This window comes from Grampus griseus (assembly GCF_964374135.1).
Source record: "Grampus griseus genome assembly, chromosome: 15".
Classification (NCBI taxonomy): Eukaryota; Metazoa; Chordata; class Mammalia; order Artiodactyla; family Delphinidae; genus Grampus; species Grampus griseus.
Genome location: NC_139009.1, coordinates 1,971,667 through 1,990,026, shown reverse-complemented (window position 1 = coordinate 1,990,026; position 18,360 = coordinate 1,971,667). Strand labels below are relative to the sequence as shown.

General features: G+C 49.6%; 1 protein-coding gene across 1 annotated transcript in view; it reads right to left on the bottom strand.

Annotated features, from left to right (window-relative positions):
* Positions 1-18,360, bottom strand: part of TRAPPC12 (trafficking protein particle complex subunit 12) — a 62,047-nt gene that overhangs the window by 27,947 nt on the left and 15,740 nt on the right. The window contains exons 3-5 of the mRNA XM_082671976.1: positions 17,691-17,807; positions 7,224-7,337; positions 5,957-6,095 (exon numbers count right to left, since the gene is read on the bottom strand). Of these exons, the coding sequence (XP_082528102.1) occupies positions 5,957-6,095; positions 7,224-7,337; positions 17,691-17,807 (370 nt within the window). The remainder of the gene's footprint in view (positions 1-5,956; positions 6,096-7,223; positions 7,338-17,690; positions 17,808-18,360) is intronic.

Sequence of the window (18,360 nt, the reverse complement as noted above, 5' to 3'; positions counted from 1 at the left end):
CACAGAAAGCTGGAGTGAACTGTCCTACGCAGAGGTGCACTCTGACAGCCCGAAGCTCACTTCCAACATTATGCTTTCTTTCGAACAGGAGACAGAATTCCAACAAAAGACAGAAAAGATGGTGCTGGGATGGGAAACCTTAGTGTCCTACAAGAGGCTGAAAAGAACTCCATCAGGAATGGGTATGTTAACGACATCAGGAATGGACATTTCATCTGTTTTGAAGATAAAATTTCAATGAATATGCATAACTTAAAGAGTGAACCCAAATGTAATGTTAATAATAATGTATCAGCACTGGTTATCAATTGTAACAAAGGCACCAGACCAGAGCAAGACGTTCATAAAAAAACACAGTAAATGATCTCGTAATATTATCCATGGATACAATCCCTCTAAACAGTTCTCAAGAATCCAAACCCAATAGGAGAAGCAATCTGTGTTAGTGTAACAATTACAATAGCAAAAATAATTTGAGTAAAAGCAAATTAAAGGGAGAAGGCTATTATAAACATATGAAGAATGGCTCTCAAAAGAGAAACAATGTGAAGGGTTTTGAAAAGGTACTTTAAAGCCTTAACAGGAACAGTAATTCTGAACTTGTCAACATTAAAGACAAACAAAACCCAAAACACTTATTTGGGAAAAGGCTGGCATCCGTGACACTCTTGTCTTCTCCCCGGGAGCTGAGGTGGGAGCAGGTTTCCAGGGAGGGGTGGATGCTCCACAGGCTGTGTAGGGTGGTACAGGGGTGTCCGTCTTCAGGGCCAAAGACGATGTGGGCAGGGAGCGTGGGGGACCCTTGCTAAGCTGACAAAAAGGTTATGTTGGTATTTTTTAGGGTTAGAAACGATATTTCCCAGAATGGGAGAAGATATTTGCAAGATTCATAACAAATAAAGGATTAAATACCTAAAATATGTAAAGAACTACAACAAATCAATAACAAAAAATAACCCAATGGAAATGTGGGCAAAGATTATGAAGGAGTGGGTCCCCTCAGAGGAAACTGCAACAGCCAGTAATACACAAAAGCCATTTAACCCTAGAAGATGTAACGAGAGGTAGAATTTCAGACCCACCAGATAGAAGTCTTATTGATAAGACTTATTCACAGGTGGGGAAACAAAAACTTCAATACACTGGTTTTGGGAATCTAAATTAGTATAACTACTTTGGAAAGTAATTTGACCATTTCTTGTAAGATTGGAAATACGACCACCAAACAGCCTGGCACTGACACTTTTACTTTATAGAGAAATGCAGGAACACGTGGCCAAAAAGAAACACGCACCGCAATGCATCGTTCATTAGGGTCTGGAGCTGGAAAGATCCTACCTGCTCACCTTATGGATACAAATAATGTTACGTGGGAAAAAGAGGCAAAATGAAGAAAGATACGCTCCTCATGTACATTTCAAAAGCCTGCGGTTCTCTCTGTATTGTGTGTGTGTGTATGTGTGTGTATGCAGTGGAAATGTCAAAACATGACATGGAAACACAAATTCACGCTAAGCTGCTTTAGGAGGGGATGGAAATGGGGAGCTTTAAAGGCTGAATCAATAATACTTGAGCTTATGACAAAAAAAGTCTGAAGTAAATATGAAAAACACGTTAATATTTGTTAACTACCTGAGTGCTTAATAAAACTTTTTTGACGTTTAAAAAAATTTAATTTTTGTTGAGTTAAGAGTGGATTCAACCAGGAGGCATCCCCACATAGGACTTCTCAAAAAGGACAGAACTGGGTGGGTACGAGTACCCAGGACGTGCGTGACAGAACAATCAAGCATCCCCACCTGCGGGAACCATTCCAGCAGCCCGGTGACATCTGGCTCCACAAAACTGTGTGTGAGGACCCTGCGGGAAGCACAGTCAGAGCTCTAGACAGGGGCCTGCCATCCCTCAAGCAGCGGGACGCCGACAGGAAAGACAGCCTTGCCCGGCAGAGGGGACGGGTTCTCACGGGGCCGCTGAGGCTCCGGGCTCAGGCCACTGTCTTGATATCTTCTACTGGCACGACCGGCGCTGAAGCTCTGGGTTTCCCGAGCTGTGTGACAGTTACAGGTGGAGAAGCTCGGTGGCCGGGTGTCACCCTAGCGTATCACATCTGGGTGTGTCCTGCTGGGGTGTGGGGACCACACGTCAAGGAGGAGACGCGGCTGTCTGTTCACAGCCCCCCGCCAGGGCTTCTAAACCCCACACCTGAGAATGAGCTCTGCTCACCACGCTGTGGGCAGTCTGAGATGCTTGATGCGAGCAGCTTCTGGCCCAGCCTCTCGGGCCTGGAATTACAGGGCTGCATATACAGCAAAGAGGGGAGCAGCAACCGACGGAGAGCGCGAAGAGGGAGGACACAGGTGAAGGACGAGCAAGGAGAGTTCAAGGAAGGGGGCTTCTCCAGCCTCCGGTGGCCTGTTCAACAACCACTGCCGTCATTCTTTCTTGCGAACAAGAGTGAGAATTCCAAACAACTGATTAAAAGGCGGCCTGAGTGTGTGAAAACACACACTCCCTGAAAGTAACTCCATGAAAACTGCTAGAGGGCTTCCCTGGTGGTGCAGTGGTTGGGAGTCCGCCTGCCAATGCAGCGGACACGGGTTCGTGCCCCGGTCCGGGAGGATCCCACATGCTGCGGAGCGGCTGGGCCCGTGAGCCACGGCCGCTGAGCCTGCGCGTCCGGAGCCTGTGCTTCGCAACGGGAGAGGCCACAGCAGTGAGAGACCCGTGTACCGCAAAAAACAAACAAAAAACTGCTAGAAATGTTAGAGGATTTATAAGACCACAATACTCTTCCTTTCTTAGATGAAAATTAAAAAAGAAAATTTCATGATTTTTACTTATGACTCATTATGACTTGTTATGAATATTCTGAATGGGTAAAAATTATGCCCAATATTTAAATAAAATATATTAAAACTCATTCATAAATGTTATTTATTTGTTTATATCATTATAGCTTCCTTTTAAAACCACATTTTAATGACCTGCTTTGCTTATATACTGGAAGCTAAAATGAAATGAATCAAAATCTCACATTTAGGCTTGTTACACCACAAAATGAGAAGAAAAATGAGTAAACATTCAGCGTGTCATCATGGATGAATGTTCACACGCTTAGCTCAAATATACGTAGGATTTCTGTCTATTCTATAATCTACCTGAGCTGCTTAGTGACGCAGGGCCACCAGCTGCTCTTTATCCCCATCCCAGTGCAATGTAATTCCAGGCAGAATCAGAAGCCTGCATTCAGTGTGCACATCCTCAGGACGAGATGTTCTAAGAGTTGAGGGGAAGGATGACAGAGTCCTACACTTGGACCCGAGGACCTGATTCCTCATTTTACAGGAAACTCGGCGTCGCCTCCGTGAACCTCTGTCCGTGAGGAGAACCAGCAGGGCCGCAGTGGCCACAGGACAGAGCCACTGGGCGATGGCCTGCGCGCTCAGAGTTCTGAGCTTTTGTCAGCAGCAGACAAAACACCTGTCGGCACCAGCTGCCAATCCCCGGACCCAGCGGAGGGTCCCGCGCTCTGCCGTGAGCGTGACCAGGCCCGGGGGTGCGGGGGAGGCCGTGGGCAGGCCGGTACGGGAGCCGCCAGGCCACAGTCAGCCACGGTGGGAAGAAACATTTTTTTCCTATGCTGAAGGGAAACATAGCTGCTCCTAACCAGAAGCATGGGAACAGCCGTCTCTTGATTATCAAGGCTGCCAGGTAGAATTTATTGAACAGAAATATCCCCACACTTCCCCACGTAACATGCCTTTAACCTTTCCATCGAACACCTTTCTACTATTAAGAAGTGGCAACAGAGACACATCCTCATTTGGGGTAGAAGCCCGCTCATCGCCTTCTGCGGAAGGGATGGACCACAAATGGCTAGGAAGTGTCAGTGAGAAAGGGACGCAGGACCTCCCACGCTGGGGGAGTAGCTCCCGGACAACCAGGGGATGCTGGGCCTCTCCAGACGAGCACGGGAGGACGTGGACGCCCCTACAAACAACGCCAGGCACACGGATGAACCTTACGGAGTGAGAGGACGGATACAGCCCTGCTCCCCAGTGCTGGGGGCTTCCTGGCACAAGTGTGGGAGGGTGACCTTCCGAGAGAGGAGGCGGACGTGTCTGCCTGCCCTGTGCAGACACCACGGGGCCCCAGAGCAGGAAGCGTGGGTGGGAGAGCAAGGCCGGGGGGCCTCCCACCCACTTCTAACCTGTGGAGCCGCCACTGCTGCTGGGGCCACACCCTGAACGCTTGCTCACCAGGGCTCCTGGCTTTGGGCCCTTCTCGCATGGTCCTCCGGAGACTAGCTGGACCCGACAGGCCACTGGCTGGTAAGAAGTTTCACAAATTTGGGGCGGGAGCCCTGCCACCCGCTTCCTGACTCCGAGCAGTATAGCACGGCTAGTTCACTTCCACTCAGTCGAGCCAACCTCATTGAGACAACCAGTCTGATTTCTGCCCTGTGGTAGGTTTTAAAACCTACCTTTTTCCCCCCTTTTCTACAAGGGGTGAGTTCCTTTAGTCAAAAAGAAGAAAAAGAATTTTTACACTAGTGAGGCTAAAAGTCTAATAGTACCTCATGCTGAAAATCCTCCCTCAAGCCTGGGAAAACTCAGGGCAATACAGACCAACTCCCATGGCGTGAAAAGTGAAGATGATGAAGGGTGAAGCACTGAGGACTAAGAAAGCCTGACCCCCCAACCTCCCCTGTGTCCCCCAAAGAAGCAGGGTCTGAGATTTAAGGAAAAACAACACAAAAGAAGTTGAGAAACGTGTTTCCACTTCTAGTCTTCTTAGTTCATCATTTACCTACCAAGTTAAGGAAGATGTTGATTTTTGATTTTTTGAAACTTCTACAAAAATTACCATCTTTATTATTAATTGGGCCTTTGTAGTCTCTTGTTCTGTTTTTATATTTTCTTCCCCAATCAGGCTCTGCATTTCCTGGCAACCAGGACCTTTCTTTGTTGCTCCACTGCTGCTTCCAACAGACGATGACCAGCCAATCTTACAAAAGATGGCAGCGAGCTACGGTGTGTCACTCGTGAATCAAGAACAGATGAGAAAAACAGCCAGTGCAGTGATTACTACGTGTGGCCACTTCTAAGCAACTTACACATACGACATCATTCACTCTTCATGACTCTCCAGGAAGAAGCACGATTGCCACCCCTGTTGTACCGATAAGGACACCAGGGCAGAGATGCCGAACCACTGGCCCAAGGTCACACAGGAGTAAGAGGAGGGGCCCGGATGTAACAGGGAGTGCGGCTCCAGAGCCCGGGCTTTCAGTACCCCTGCTCATGCTGCCTCTCAGAGCTCCTTCCAAATTGTTTTACATTTAATACAAACATTCGATGGGTTTCAAACATATTTACAAGGTTCTCCACCAGGAGATGTTCATTCTGCCTCAAGGCTACTCCAGAAGGCTCTTTGTAACCGGCCCTCTCCCTTCCCCAAGTCTTATTTCTGGCCACCTTCCGACAATTACCCCATGCTGCAGCCCAGTGTCTCCAAATGATGGTCCTGACCCATTGGTGGGCTGCAACCAGACTTTTAAATAAATTAAATAAATCAGAATGGAAATTAGGAGGAAATGGCACAGAATCATTGGCACAGTATTGCTGCATGACGACTGTCTGTCTGTGTTTCATTTCTGTGTGTACGTTTGCACTAGGTCACGATACAGGATTATTTTTTACTCTGGAGCACAGTCTGCATGTCACCACCTAATCCTCATACCAGATCTTAGTGCCACGGCACATCAGGTGCCCGAGAACGGGCAGACGGATGCGTCAGTGGGTCTGTCCAGCTCAGTGTGTTCAGGAGCCAGAGTGAGGTCACCCTGTAGGTCAAGGCCCACTGCGGGCCGCTTGTCTGATGACCAGGACTGGATATAAGTGCAGGCAAAGCATAGCACATGCAGAAGCACTGACGTTCACCCCAGCCTTACCCCTACGCCCAGGGTACACGTGAGGGTAGTACTCGTAATAGAGATCTGGCTGATCCAGGTTTCCGAAGGGCTCAAACTCCATCTCGGCATTCTGGAAAAGGCCCAGCTTCACCAGCAGTGCCAGCCTCACAAACCAAAGCTAAAAACCAAAACATAATTGAAATAATTGGTTATCTGTGTGTCGCAGGGTCAGAGACTCCTATTCCCTTTTAATTTGATATTAGAGCTCGATTTCAAATACATTGAAACAAGAGCTAAACTAACTTTCTTTCTTGGCACGTTTGCATAATTACAGGTTTATAAAAACGGATTTGAAAAGGGACACCCCCTCCCGGAAGGAGAGCAGAATCCAGGGCCTGGGGTGAAGGAGGAGGGAGGCCGTGAGCGCAGGGGGAGCGGGCGGCGGAGCTGTGTCGGGGGAGCAGCGAAGGGCGTGGCATCTCGGGGGGAGGGGCATGGGGGGAGCAGCCGGTTCCAGTGGCCAGAACACACGGCACCTTCAGGAAACCGGCGGAGGCCACGTGAGAGGGCAGGGTTGGGGCCTAGGAAGTGACCCAAGTCAACCTCGTTCCACCATGGAGAGAAACGAGGTGTAAAAGCAGTGACCTCGTGGCAAGGGCCGGACTGAAAAGCCGGGCACCGCTCCGAGCGAGCGAAGGCCGTCCTGCTCCGGTCCGCCGTGCATGCACGGCCGCCTGTAACCTGGGGGCGGCTCGCAGCTACAGAGCAGGAAGGTGGCGGCAGTCTGTGGGACGACCGTGAAGAGGGAGCGGGGATCGGCTCACGCGGGAAGCGGAGCCGTGTCCGGGGAGGGCCATCCTGGCCGTGCGGACGGGCTTCAGAGATGAAGAAGAACCTGCCCCGCTTGGGCCAGAGGCCGGGGGACGCAGCGCGTGTAACGTGGCCGTGCGCTCCTGACCGCGCCCCGCCGGCTGCCGGCGGGCAGACGGAGAAACAGGAGCACAGCCCAGACCGCTGCGCCCGGAGGCCTCCAGGGTCCCTCCTTTCACCAGCTCTTCGCGGACTTGGAGAATCTGGAGGCTGGCTCGATTTGGGGGGGGGGGGGTTTCCCACAGAATTTCGAATAAAAGTCGGCAAACGCCCCGTGGAGAGGCGGGAATTTAAGGACTTCTGCGCTGCACCTTCTCGTCAGAGGAGCTTCCCGTCGTTCAGAACTCTCCTTTCCGCGCTCCTCCCTCCTCCTTAAGAACTTAAGGCCCTTCCAGCCCCCAGACGCTGCTGAAGCCAAGAAGGCTCAGGGCAGTACCTGCAGGGAGTCGGCGGTGTGGCTGGTCGGCAGCCCGCTCTTGCCATAGCCTTGGCCGTGGGCCGTAAGGAGCCGCCCGCACAGGTCCACGGCTGCCCTCCAGTTCTTGCAGCTCTGAAAGACACGGGGACACGTCACCAAGGGCTGGGCGGCTCACACGCGAAGGCCGGACGGGCGTTAGGCAGGAAGGGTGCCGAGCCGGAGACGCGCTTCAAGAAGAGCAAAAGGGAGTATCTTACCAGTTAACCACTGACAGCGCGGGGGCAGAATTCTCTACGAAAGCTCCCCGACCACAAATCCGTAAGGCTGCTTTCCTTTTCAGCAAGACACCTCTATCTTGTGATTTTTATCAAATTACAATCGAATATTTAATTTTCATCTGTGTGCTGGGTATATCTGTATCTAAGGTCTGTGTGTGACTGTAAGTGGTTTATGTTTAACATGATTCTATGTTCTCAATATGAAAAATAAATCAATGAACTACGCCGACGCAACATGTTCTAGGCCATGTATCCACATGCAGTGCTTCATGTTGTAACTAGAGGGATGCTGGCTGATACCGACACACGGGCTCGGGGACTCGGCCTCACCGTGCCCATCTCTGCCCTCATGCGACACAGAAAGGAGGGCCACCAGGCAAATGGGCGGGGAAACATCACCAGAGGGACCGTTTGACCCTTTAAGAAGCTAGAAGTGGATGCTGGACGCAGGCTCTCCCGACAGAACAGGCACCACCCGTCGCCGCGTCAGCGCACGGCCCAGTCCACACGGCAGAGGCAGGTCAGGTCTGTGGAGCAGGGGGTGGAGCGGGGGGTGAACACACATCTTTGCACCTGTTAACCTTGGCTCCAGTGAGGAAGTGGGACAGTAAACTGCTGTTTTCAAGGACGCACGAAGTGCTTCTTGAACAAGAAGCGGGGGGTGCCGGGGGAGCGTGTCCAGCCTGTTCTTTCCTCAGTTAGAATTCACATTTCTTTTTATGACACAGTCAGCGAGGACCAGCTCCTCGTGGAGGACCCCTCACTCCTCTTCTTCCTCTCTCACGTGTGTGTGTGCATGTGTGTGTGCACGCCCAGCCCGCTTAGTGCAACTGGGCCGGGAAGGATGTTGGTGTGGCGCGAGTCCAGGCTCCACGGTGACCTGGCCGTGTGCCCTAATGCAAGCCGCCTGCCTGCCCCAGCCACGGGCACCTCAGGCTCCTCGCGGCTCCTCGTGACCTGACAGGTCATGGCTTTTTGGTGCTGAGTGATATTCCAGCGTCTGGACGAACCACCGTTACCCATTCACCTGCTGAAGGGCACCTTGGCCACATCCAGTCTTTGGCCACGATGAATAAAGGTGCTATGAACATGCAAGTGCAGGCTTCTGTGTGGACATGAGTTTGAAATTCTCTGGGCAGAGCAAGCAGCAGGACTGCCGGACTGGATGGCAGGCTCATCTGGCTTTACAAGGACCCTCAAGGCTGTGCACACCTGCTCTCCACCAGCAGAGAGTGGAGCCTGCTGGCCGCATGCCCGCTGGCACCTGCGGGGTCAGAGCCTGGATTCCAGCCACTCTCATAGGCGTGCAGTTGTCTCTCAGTGTTGCATGGGCTTCTCAACACTTTCTCGCGTTATTTTCCTCCTGCGTTATTTTCCTCACTGGCCCGACAGCCAGCACCAGCTATCGGATTCCTGTCTGCAGGCTGCAGCTGTAACCGGATGACGCAAACCCGATTTCTTAAGATATATCTTGCAGCCTTCCCTTTCCATGATGAGGAGACTGGCACAGAGACAGCGCACCGTCAGGCCTCCTGCTCCGGGGTCATGTGCTGTCCAGCTCTGAGAGCCACTGGTCCATCCTGAGATCAGACTGGAGCCACTTCCCTCGAAACGGTCCCAAGCACGACAGAAACGATTTCCAGGAACACAGGCCTTCCACGTTCTGGTGGGTAGCTCAGAATTATTTTTAGGCTGGTTAAGATAATTTATACTACAACTATCTTCAGATGCTTTCTCCGGTCTAAACTCAGTGCAATAATCCCTTTCTATGGCAACAGCGGCCGTGTATATCCTCCTTGAGCTGCAAACGTGGAAAGGGACAGGGAAGGGTGTTCCGCTGAGTTCGGACCAGCTCTGTGTGTACATCTCAGCGGGTCCCGTGTGCAGGGCTTGGTGCCCGCCTGCGTCACACACGCTGACCCCTCCTGCTGGTGACACTAGATCGCAACAGAGCGCATGGGGCAGTCTTCCCAGGAAAGGACTTCAGCTGAGAGCGAGGAAGGGATGACCCAGTGAGGAGGGCAGGTGTGAGCAGCCGGGAAGCACAGGAGCAGGAGGGAAGGCCCTGTGGCCCGAGGGAGGGGGGCAGATGAGGGTGGCAGCCCAGGTGAGGACGGGGGCAGGTAAGGCCAGGCCCCTGCGCAGGCTGCCAAGAGCATGGCGACATTCTGGAAACAGCAGCCCCTGCAGTGAGGAAGAGTGAATCTGAGGGGCCATGCAGATGTCGCCGCAGCATTCGGGAGGGTGCCCAGTCCCTCAGACCCCGTGTTGGCCTGTGGACCACACCCACCGCCACTTGGCCCCTTCCGCAGGCTCCAGGCGGCTCTGTGCATCCTCCGAGGAGGTGGGCGCTCATCTGCTGCCCGGGGACCGAGCGGCTCGCAGGGCCCAGGATACTCCGTGGTCCTGACAGGACACACGGCCGCTGCCACCTCGGAGGGACTGTGGACCATGCCCCCTCAATGGCTTGTGACTGGTCCACAGCAAGGAAGGCTCAGAGGCTGAGAAACTTCTACAGGATGAGATGTCTATTGAATAAAATAGTAACAAAAGGGGGCTTGCATGTGGTACATCTCATTTTACTCATTATTATTAATTGATATTGAATTTTACAAAAGTTTTAGTCTGCTAAAGACTGGAAAGTCAAAAAAAAAAAGAAAAAAAAAACCACGAGAAAAACCCAAAACCAAACCCCACTGTCCTCAGTGCCGAGCCTGAAAGGCACAGCTGCAGATGCAGAAGGCAGGGGGACAAGACTGGGTGACAACCTGGGCCTCTGAGACACTCGGAGGAAAAGAAACATAAGCAGCTGGCCGTGCGGCCTGTGCCCGCCAGAGACGGGACGTGGGAGAACCTGCCCGTGGAGGGTGGAGGAGCAGAGGGTGGGGCAGCGGCCGGGGCAGGGAGGACGGGCCGGCCAGTTGGCCGGGCGGCGACGCAGAGCCAGAGTGAAGGAAGGTGGCGTCCTGGGAGCAGGGAGGAGACGCGCGCAGGTGGAGGTCAGATCCACCAGATGGGAGGTGAACGAGCAGCGGCGGGCAGTGAGGAGGCAGCTCCGGGGGCCTGCAAGTCGCCAAGCTCCCGGGGGCAGCGCCAGGGACAGCGAGACTCAGTGCTCCTTTCTAACCATTACTCGGAGCCTTACAGAGCAAAGGCGGACCAAGCTGGAGACAGGCCAGCTGCCCACTGGGAAGGATCCTGACTGCAGACCTCTGGAGGCAAGTGCCCGGAGGGAAGGGAAGGGTTCTGTCTGGGGGTGGCGTGGGGAGGTGAGGCCATTCACTGAGGAGTAGGGGGAGGGGTGGGGTCTGAAAGAAGCAGGGATCCTTTAAAGAGGCACTGAGAGCAACCAGAAGAGCCCACCGGCACACACACAGGGGACGGGACTTGGGTCCTGGGGACAACGCGTAACCCAACGTAAAACCTGACTCCTTAGTCTTTAGCTTCCTGCGGGCTCAGGGCGGTGGCGAGCAATTAGGGAAACGGCTAACAACGTTCCTCAGGCGCCAGTACAGGTAACTGTCAATTGTGACTGTGTCCTGTCTCCTCCTCTGGGTGAGGTCCTGGGGCAGTGGCCTTGTCTAGGGCACTGGTTTTAGCCTCTAATGGTATTTCTTTACTATGGCCCTTATCACGTATAGATGCTCAAAGATTTGTGAAACATGAAATAGTGAATTCATAGAACTATAAAAGGCCGTAAAAAAAATAATACATTAGTAATGGAAGAGATGCAAGTCACAATTTACTAGTGAGTTGACCTTCAACAGCTCCCACTGCCCCCCACCCCCCAAAAAAAAGAAAGGAAGAAAAAAGAGGAAAAAAAGCGAATGCCATTGCTAGCCTAAGAAATGAGAAAAAACAATTTTTTAAAAAGAACAAGTCAGGGCAGACAAGGAGACATGAAAGCAAGTACATGCACATGGTACCGGTAAACGTGCACTGCTATACTGTTTCTAAAAAATACGTATTAATAGTCTGTATTAATATGTCTCAAAACTGTCCCTACTCTGACCCAGTCAGTCTCCTCCTAGGATTGATCCTAAAGAAATAATCCAAGGAGGACTGGGTCCAGGACCTGCAGGAAAAAATCCACGTGTAGGTGGAACCATGCAGTTCACACCCATGTTGTTCAAGGGTCAACTGTAATATGGAATTGTGTTTGTATAACACAAATACATATATATATCTATCCATATTCACACAGAGACACACTGCATGTATACACACACATACTAAACTAAATGTTAGTACATAATACCATCATGATATCGCTTATATGTGGAATCTAAAGACAAAAATGATACAAATGAACTTATATATAAAACAGAAATAGATTCACAAACATAGAAAACAAACTTCTGGTTACCAAAGGGGAAGTGGTGGGAGGGATAAATTAGGAATTTGGGATTAATATATACACACTACTATATGTAAAATAGGTAACCAACAAAGACCTACTGTATAGCACAGGGAACTCTATTCAATATCTTGTAATAACTTATAATGGAAAAGAATCTGAAAAAGAATATATATATATACACACATATATATGTGTGTATATATATATAACTGAATTGCTGTGCTATACACCTGAAACTAACACAACACTGTAAATCAAATATACTTCAAAAAAAATGTTAGTACATAGTAACTAAGATGTTAGCCAACAGTGGTTTACGCAATTAATTTCTCTTCCATTTTTCTGAAGTAAGAACATGCTGTTTGTAAAATGAGGAAGAGAGGTCTGGGACTCAAGGACAGGCTGAACACTCGGTGGGACGACAGCCTCACAGACGCGGCCTTTGCGTCCTGGTCTAGGAACGGATGGTGGCTTGTCCACCTCTGCCCCACGTGATGGGGCCCCAACTCTTACCTGATGTACAGGAACCATAGTAATGCCTGTAGAAATAACACATCATTTTTTCTACCAAGTACAGATGTGTACCAAGCACTACGTACGGCAGCTAAAGCACGAGGGGAGAGGGTTTTTTCTGGGGTGGGTGTGTGGGGAGCTTTAGCTCTAGGACATAAGGAGCCCGTTGGCACCGTCCCAGAAAGAATGCGTCTGGGAGCAGAAACATAGTAATGAGACTATCTGATCATGGATATTTATGTATTTTTGAAACAAATAAGAAATAGTTATTACACAGCAAAGACTCCTATCTTATTTTACATCCACTATATATAGGTACCCACCACTAATAAAACATTTAAATGTGTAATAAAATTACCTGCAGTGCTTTGCAAATACGAAGTGCCCCATAAATGATTAAAAATAGGAAAACGTATCACAGAAAAAGCCTTCGGCTCTTGCCAGGATTCCCACACTAAGATATGCTTTCTATACTTCAAACCAGATCACCATTAAAGATGAAGCCAAAACCTACCATCTTATTCATTGTTTTAGTAAATGTAAGTCTTTTCAGAAGTGGCTTCTTTCCTGAGAATAGAAAGCAGACCTGTTTATGCTCCTGTTAGCTTCTTCCCACTGACGACTGAGGACAGTCACTCCCACTCCCCCTTCCTTCCCCCCATATACACAGGTTCCGCATTCAAGGACTCTACCAACCTCAGACTGAAAATATTCAGAAAAAATTCCTGAAAGTTCAAAAAAGCAAAACCTGGACTTGCCTTGCACCGGCAAAGAGTCACGTGGCACTTAGATTGTATTAGGTGTTGTCAGTGACCTAGAGATGATGTCAGGGACACGGGGGATGTGGGCGGGTTACATGCCAATACTACGCCCTTTTATACAGATGTGAGCATCACGGGTCTCGTATCCGCGGGGGTCCTGGAACCAAACCCCACGACACTGAGGGACAACTGCCAAGGAAGACTCACGCCGATACCTGCCACTCTTGGCGGCACGGGCCTTTCTTCGGCTGAGCCCTTTTCTGGTTAATATCACTGGCCGGTAAGTGACATGTAGTCATTTCTAAGCACGCTTACACTAACCCGGCAGCCAAGGTCAGAACGACCTACTTCCCCGGGACAATAACAACGAACAGCGCATGCAGGGAGCCTGGGCGCCTCCTGCCCGCCTGCCGGCAGCCTGTTTGAGGACTCATCCTGCTCCACTCTGGCCACTGCGGCTCAGGCCCAGAGGTGACCAGACAGCTCCTCTAATCTCTATGTTAAATCTGATTATCTTCTGGTTTGAGAGTCAGACATGGTGGCAGAGGAAACAGAGAGATGAAATGAATTTCTTTGTATCATAATTTAAAAAGAAAAAAAGAAACAAAAAAAGGGAAAGAACATAAAGAAGAAGTTGTTAGAAAAGCTGACCATTTACAATTTATGATTCCCAAATAATATCCTTCCTGACAGAATATTTACGTGGCTTAACTACAAGTTTACTGTGTACTTCGAAGACACTTCCAGGCACAGGAATATTTTTGTTCCCGCCGAGTGGGATCAACACAAACTGTCTTGTCCACCAGAGGCCTGGCAGCAATCAGGGGCTACTGACTGTTCCCAGGGGTTCCAGGAGCGCTGGGTGAAGGGGCTGCTACAGGAGTGTGGCCCAGGCCAGGGGCACCTCGCAGGGGCGTGATGCAGTCAGGGCCGGGCGACAGAAGCAAGCGCAGGCCAGAGGTGACGCCTGCAGGAGAACTGTGGCCGTGGGACTGCCGCCAGGAAGGAGCTCGCCGCACCCCTCCAGCTCCCAGTGCCCCCTCTCCAACGGGGAAGCAGGAGAGCAGGGGCAGGGCAGGAAGGGCCGGAGGACAGACGCGGAGAACGTCCAGGGCTGGCACCGGGTGAACCTGGCCAAGGCAGGTTTTGTGGCCAAACTAGTTCTAGGTCTCCGGGGCTCTCCCGGTCTCAGAGTTGAGGCTGCGGGGTTAGCAGCTCGTTTTCAAGCACGCACACGAGCCGGGGCATCACGGGCAGCCTTCGCGCTTCATTCTTCCTGCTCAGCGCTGTCTGCAGATTCCTCCACACTGATGAACGTGGCTCTTGTGCACGTGTGTCAACTGCTCCGGATATTAAGGTTTTCAATAAAGTTTTTGGCCAATACAAATCAGACAGCACATTCCTGAATATATCTTCATGAACACATACAGAGTCTTCCTAAAGTATGTGATTAAAAGCGGCACAAGCCATGGATTTTACCAGCTGCTGCTCAACTGCTCTGCAAGGCAGCCCTTCCGGTTCAGGTGCCCCGCCCACGCACCCCTGCTGACCTCTGGTGCTACCAACACGATGGGGTTCACACGCAGGACACTCTTGTCTCACTGAGATTTCTGTGGTCCCAGGGAGGCTGAGCATTTTTTCCATGCTTATTGGCTGTCTGGTTTCCATGAACTGCATCTTCATATCTTTCGCCTGTTTTTCTATCGGGCTGTATCTGTTTCTTATAAATTAGACGAAGGTCTTGATGTGTATTTCAAATACCTTCTCTCATTTTTTAATGCTGTTTATGGTGTTTTTGTTAAACACAGTTTTAAATTTCAAAGTAGTCAGGTTATCGATATTTCCTGGAAGGTTTAGTTTTTTGTGTCTTGTTAAGAAGTGCCTCTCTGGCCTGAGTCTCTTCTATTTTTTGAAATTACTTCACTTGGAATTCCCTTCTGGGTGTGCTTAGAAGCAGCTGTCTTTTTATTTTCCCACTTGAACATCCAGTTAATGCCATGCCCTTCATCCATCAGTTCATTCCCTTCTTTCCCCAATAACCTGCCACGCGGCTCTTCCCACACATGTACCCCGTGCCAATCTTGCATGGCCCCTCGGTGTGGGGACCGTCCCTGGCCTCCGTCCTGCTGCTGTGGCGGGCAAGCGGCTCCTGCTTCACTTTCACTCTTTCCAGCTCTTGTCCTTGTGTGAGTTTCCAGTGAGCATGCAGGGTGGACACCGCCTCTATTCCACACGTCAAGCGTGCGCACGTGTGCATACATGTACGTGCATGTGCGCGTATGCACAGACATGTGCGCTGGATGCAGGGAGGTGGGGGTTACTTCTCCAGCATTGAAAGGGTGAGCACTGCCTTCAGCTTTCGGATGCTCTTTCGCTCCCCGGACTTGCCTGAGAGGTGAGGTAGAGCCGGTGGGGTCAGGGTCCCTCTCCGTTCCTGGAAAAAGGCTGGAGGAGACAGGGCTGGCCTCTGCTCCCTCCTCTCCATCTCCCTGCACAGCTCTGGGTGGCCTGATGGGCGAGCCAGGTAGCAGGTGTGCAGGAGGGGATGAAGGAGACCCGAGGACAGGCCGGGGCGACCACACAGCATTGGCTCTAACGCCCAGCGCCCCCTTCCCTCAGGACAGCGGGACCTCAAGCTCCGCAACCCGCGCGAGCCGGGGCCTGTGATTATAGGCCGCCTGCTGCTTGGTGATAATTACGGATTTCTCCAGAGTGTCTTGTGCTATTTCTATCTCATTGTTTTCCACCTCTAGTTCCCATTCTTGGTGGTCCTCCTCCATTTTCAATAGTAGATGTCAGAAATGTTTTGGTAAAAAAATTGTTTTTAAAATTAGAATTTAAATATATCATGTTAATCTTTAAGTGCTGTGGAGAAAATCTTAAAAATCTCATAATTATTGTATATGACATGTAGAACTCTGATAATGAAGGTATTTAGATATGGGAAAAAGATCTAAGCTTAAATAAATATGACTTTTTTAAAACTAGGAAGTAAGATATAGACTCTATTTGAGAAACTGAACATAGGCATTCCACAACTTCCAAAAGATGAGAAAAATAGTCCAATAAAAATCACTCAAGTAACTGATAGTATGTACATAACTCTTCCCCACCCACGACTCAAAGGAAATCATTAACGCCACAATGAATGACACCACTGAAGTGATTAAAATGTCTTTCTCCAGAGGCTGTGACATTCATTTCCCTGTAAGTTAACAATCTCAGAATACTCTGACATTACTTGGAAAATACACTGAGAAACTCTTCCCTAGTTTTAAAGACGAGAGCAATTATTTTAGGACATAATTAAAATGCCAGGGCAAGATAACGGTCTTTTTATGAATACATTTCCCACCTTAAACAGGTCTCCTTGTTAGGACTGTTAATAAAATTTCTACTGGCCTCAAGTATTTTCAATGTATGAAAAACAATCAAACCACTGCATACATTTATTAACAGCAGGAATAATCAAAGGAGGTAAAAGATGGCCTGAGAATTAATGACACTGACTGTGTGTGGCTCCGTGTGTCTTCTCTAAGCTTATCATTACAAGTCACACTTTGGGTACAGCCGACTGCTCACGACACTGGCCAAGTAAAGGGAACGACAGCGGCCCACTGCACAAGGGAGACACGTTCATTCCACCAGATTCATGTGGCCGTGGACACAGTTACCTTCTAAGACCTGTAACTTCATTAACAAACGATAATGCATAGAGACACTTAAAGGTTTGCTGTTCCCTCTCTCTTTTAAAAATAGAATATCTCCACATCTTTCCTTCCCAAAGCTTCTCATTCATGGGAATAAGTCTAGAATCACTTCAGTGAAAGAAACTCAATGAAACATTTGATTTACATTTACTAAAAACTAAACTTTAATTGGTTTCAACGTGAAAATGTCAGCAAACCACCTAAGCAAGTGTTTCTTTCTTCTTTTCTTTTTTTTAGGTCTCTCTCTCTCTCTTTTCTTTAAGCAAGTGTTTCTTACTGACCTTTTTGAGGACACAAGCTTTTGTAACATCATAAAAGATGCTGTGGGGCAGACAGTTTCCAGTGGCTCACAGGCCACCAGAAGCATCTGCCCCGCCCAGCTTAAAATGCCTGCAGTCAGAGTTTCCTATTTCAGAACAGCGTCTCTGTCTGGTGTTTGCACTTACTCCTGTTAATGAATAAAGAAAGGCTTTTGTGCGCATTTCTGGGGAATCCACTCATTTAATAATAAACCTTCTATGCCAAGTGGAGAAAACAGTATTTTAAGAAAATCAACATAAAATTATTTCACTCTAGTTATTTCTGATGAAGCATATTTAATCAAAGTATATACTGCTTCAAGTAATTTGATCATTTGAAATCATGCTTTTTAAAAATTGGACTTAAAAAATAAAAAGTACGTTAACATGATGCTCCTTGCTGCACAGGACTGGTTATCTAATCCAACAAAATTCTATCTACGTGCAAGGGCTTAGGATAAAATACTCAAAGTAATTAACTGGAGGTTAAATATTATGAAGGGAAGCAGGACTTATCAAAAAAAAACACACACACACACAGAAAATCAATACATTGTTACTTACAATGAGCTGTTTCAATCCAACAAAAGACTGTTCTACCGAGTTGGCGTTTAAGACCTGTCTCTTTGCTGCAGCTTTTTCACCCAGGAAGCGAAGCATTAAGTCTTTAACTGCATCTCCCTTGAAAGAATGTAAGAAAAACATGTCAGGACAATAAAATGTTAATTAAACTCAGCTAACCAGAACCCACAGCTATAACCCAAATTTCCTTTTTCTCCGTTGGTGGATGGAGGTCAAAATGTGGTTACAGCAGAGTCAAACTTCAATCAACCAGACGCTAAGGTATCACGATCTTTAATAAAATGTGCAGTTTAGAAGGGCTCTTTCTTTTGGAGAGGAAGCAGTGAAGCACCAGCGCCTGTACCAGGCTTATGTAAGGGGTACAGCAAGCCAGGCGGGGGGCCGGAGGCGCGGGGCACGGGGGGCGTGAGCGACACCGCCCCTGGGAGAAGCGGCGTGCACGGTGGGACCCAGGCTGGGGCGGGCAGGCCCGAGCGCCCTCTGCCCGCATCCCGCCAAGCTGCCGGCCGGCCTGGGCCCCCGGGAGCCCCTAGGGCCTGGCTAGAGTAGTTAGTGGTGGCCCAGGGCACTGCCTTCCGCCCAGGGCTGCGTCTCTCCCGAGCCCAAGGAGAGCAGGGGTCCCTCCCTCTGCCGGGCCCTCCGCTCGGGGAGC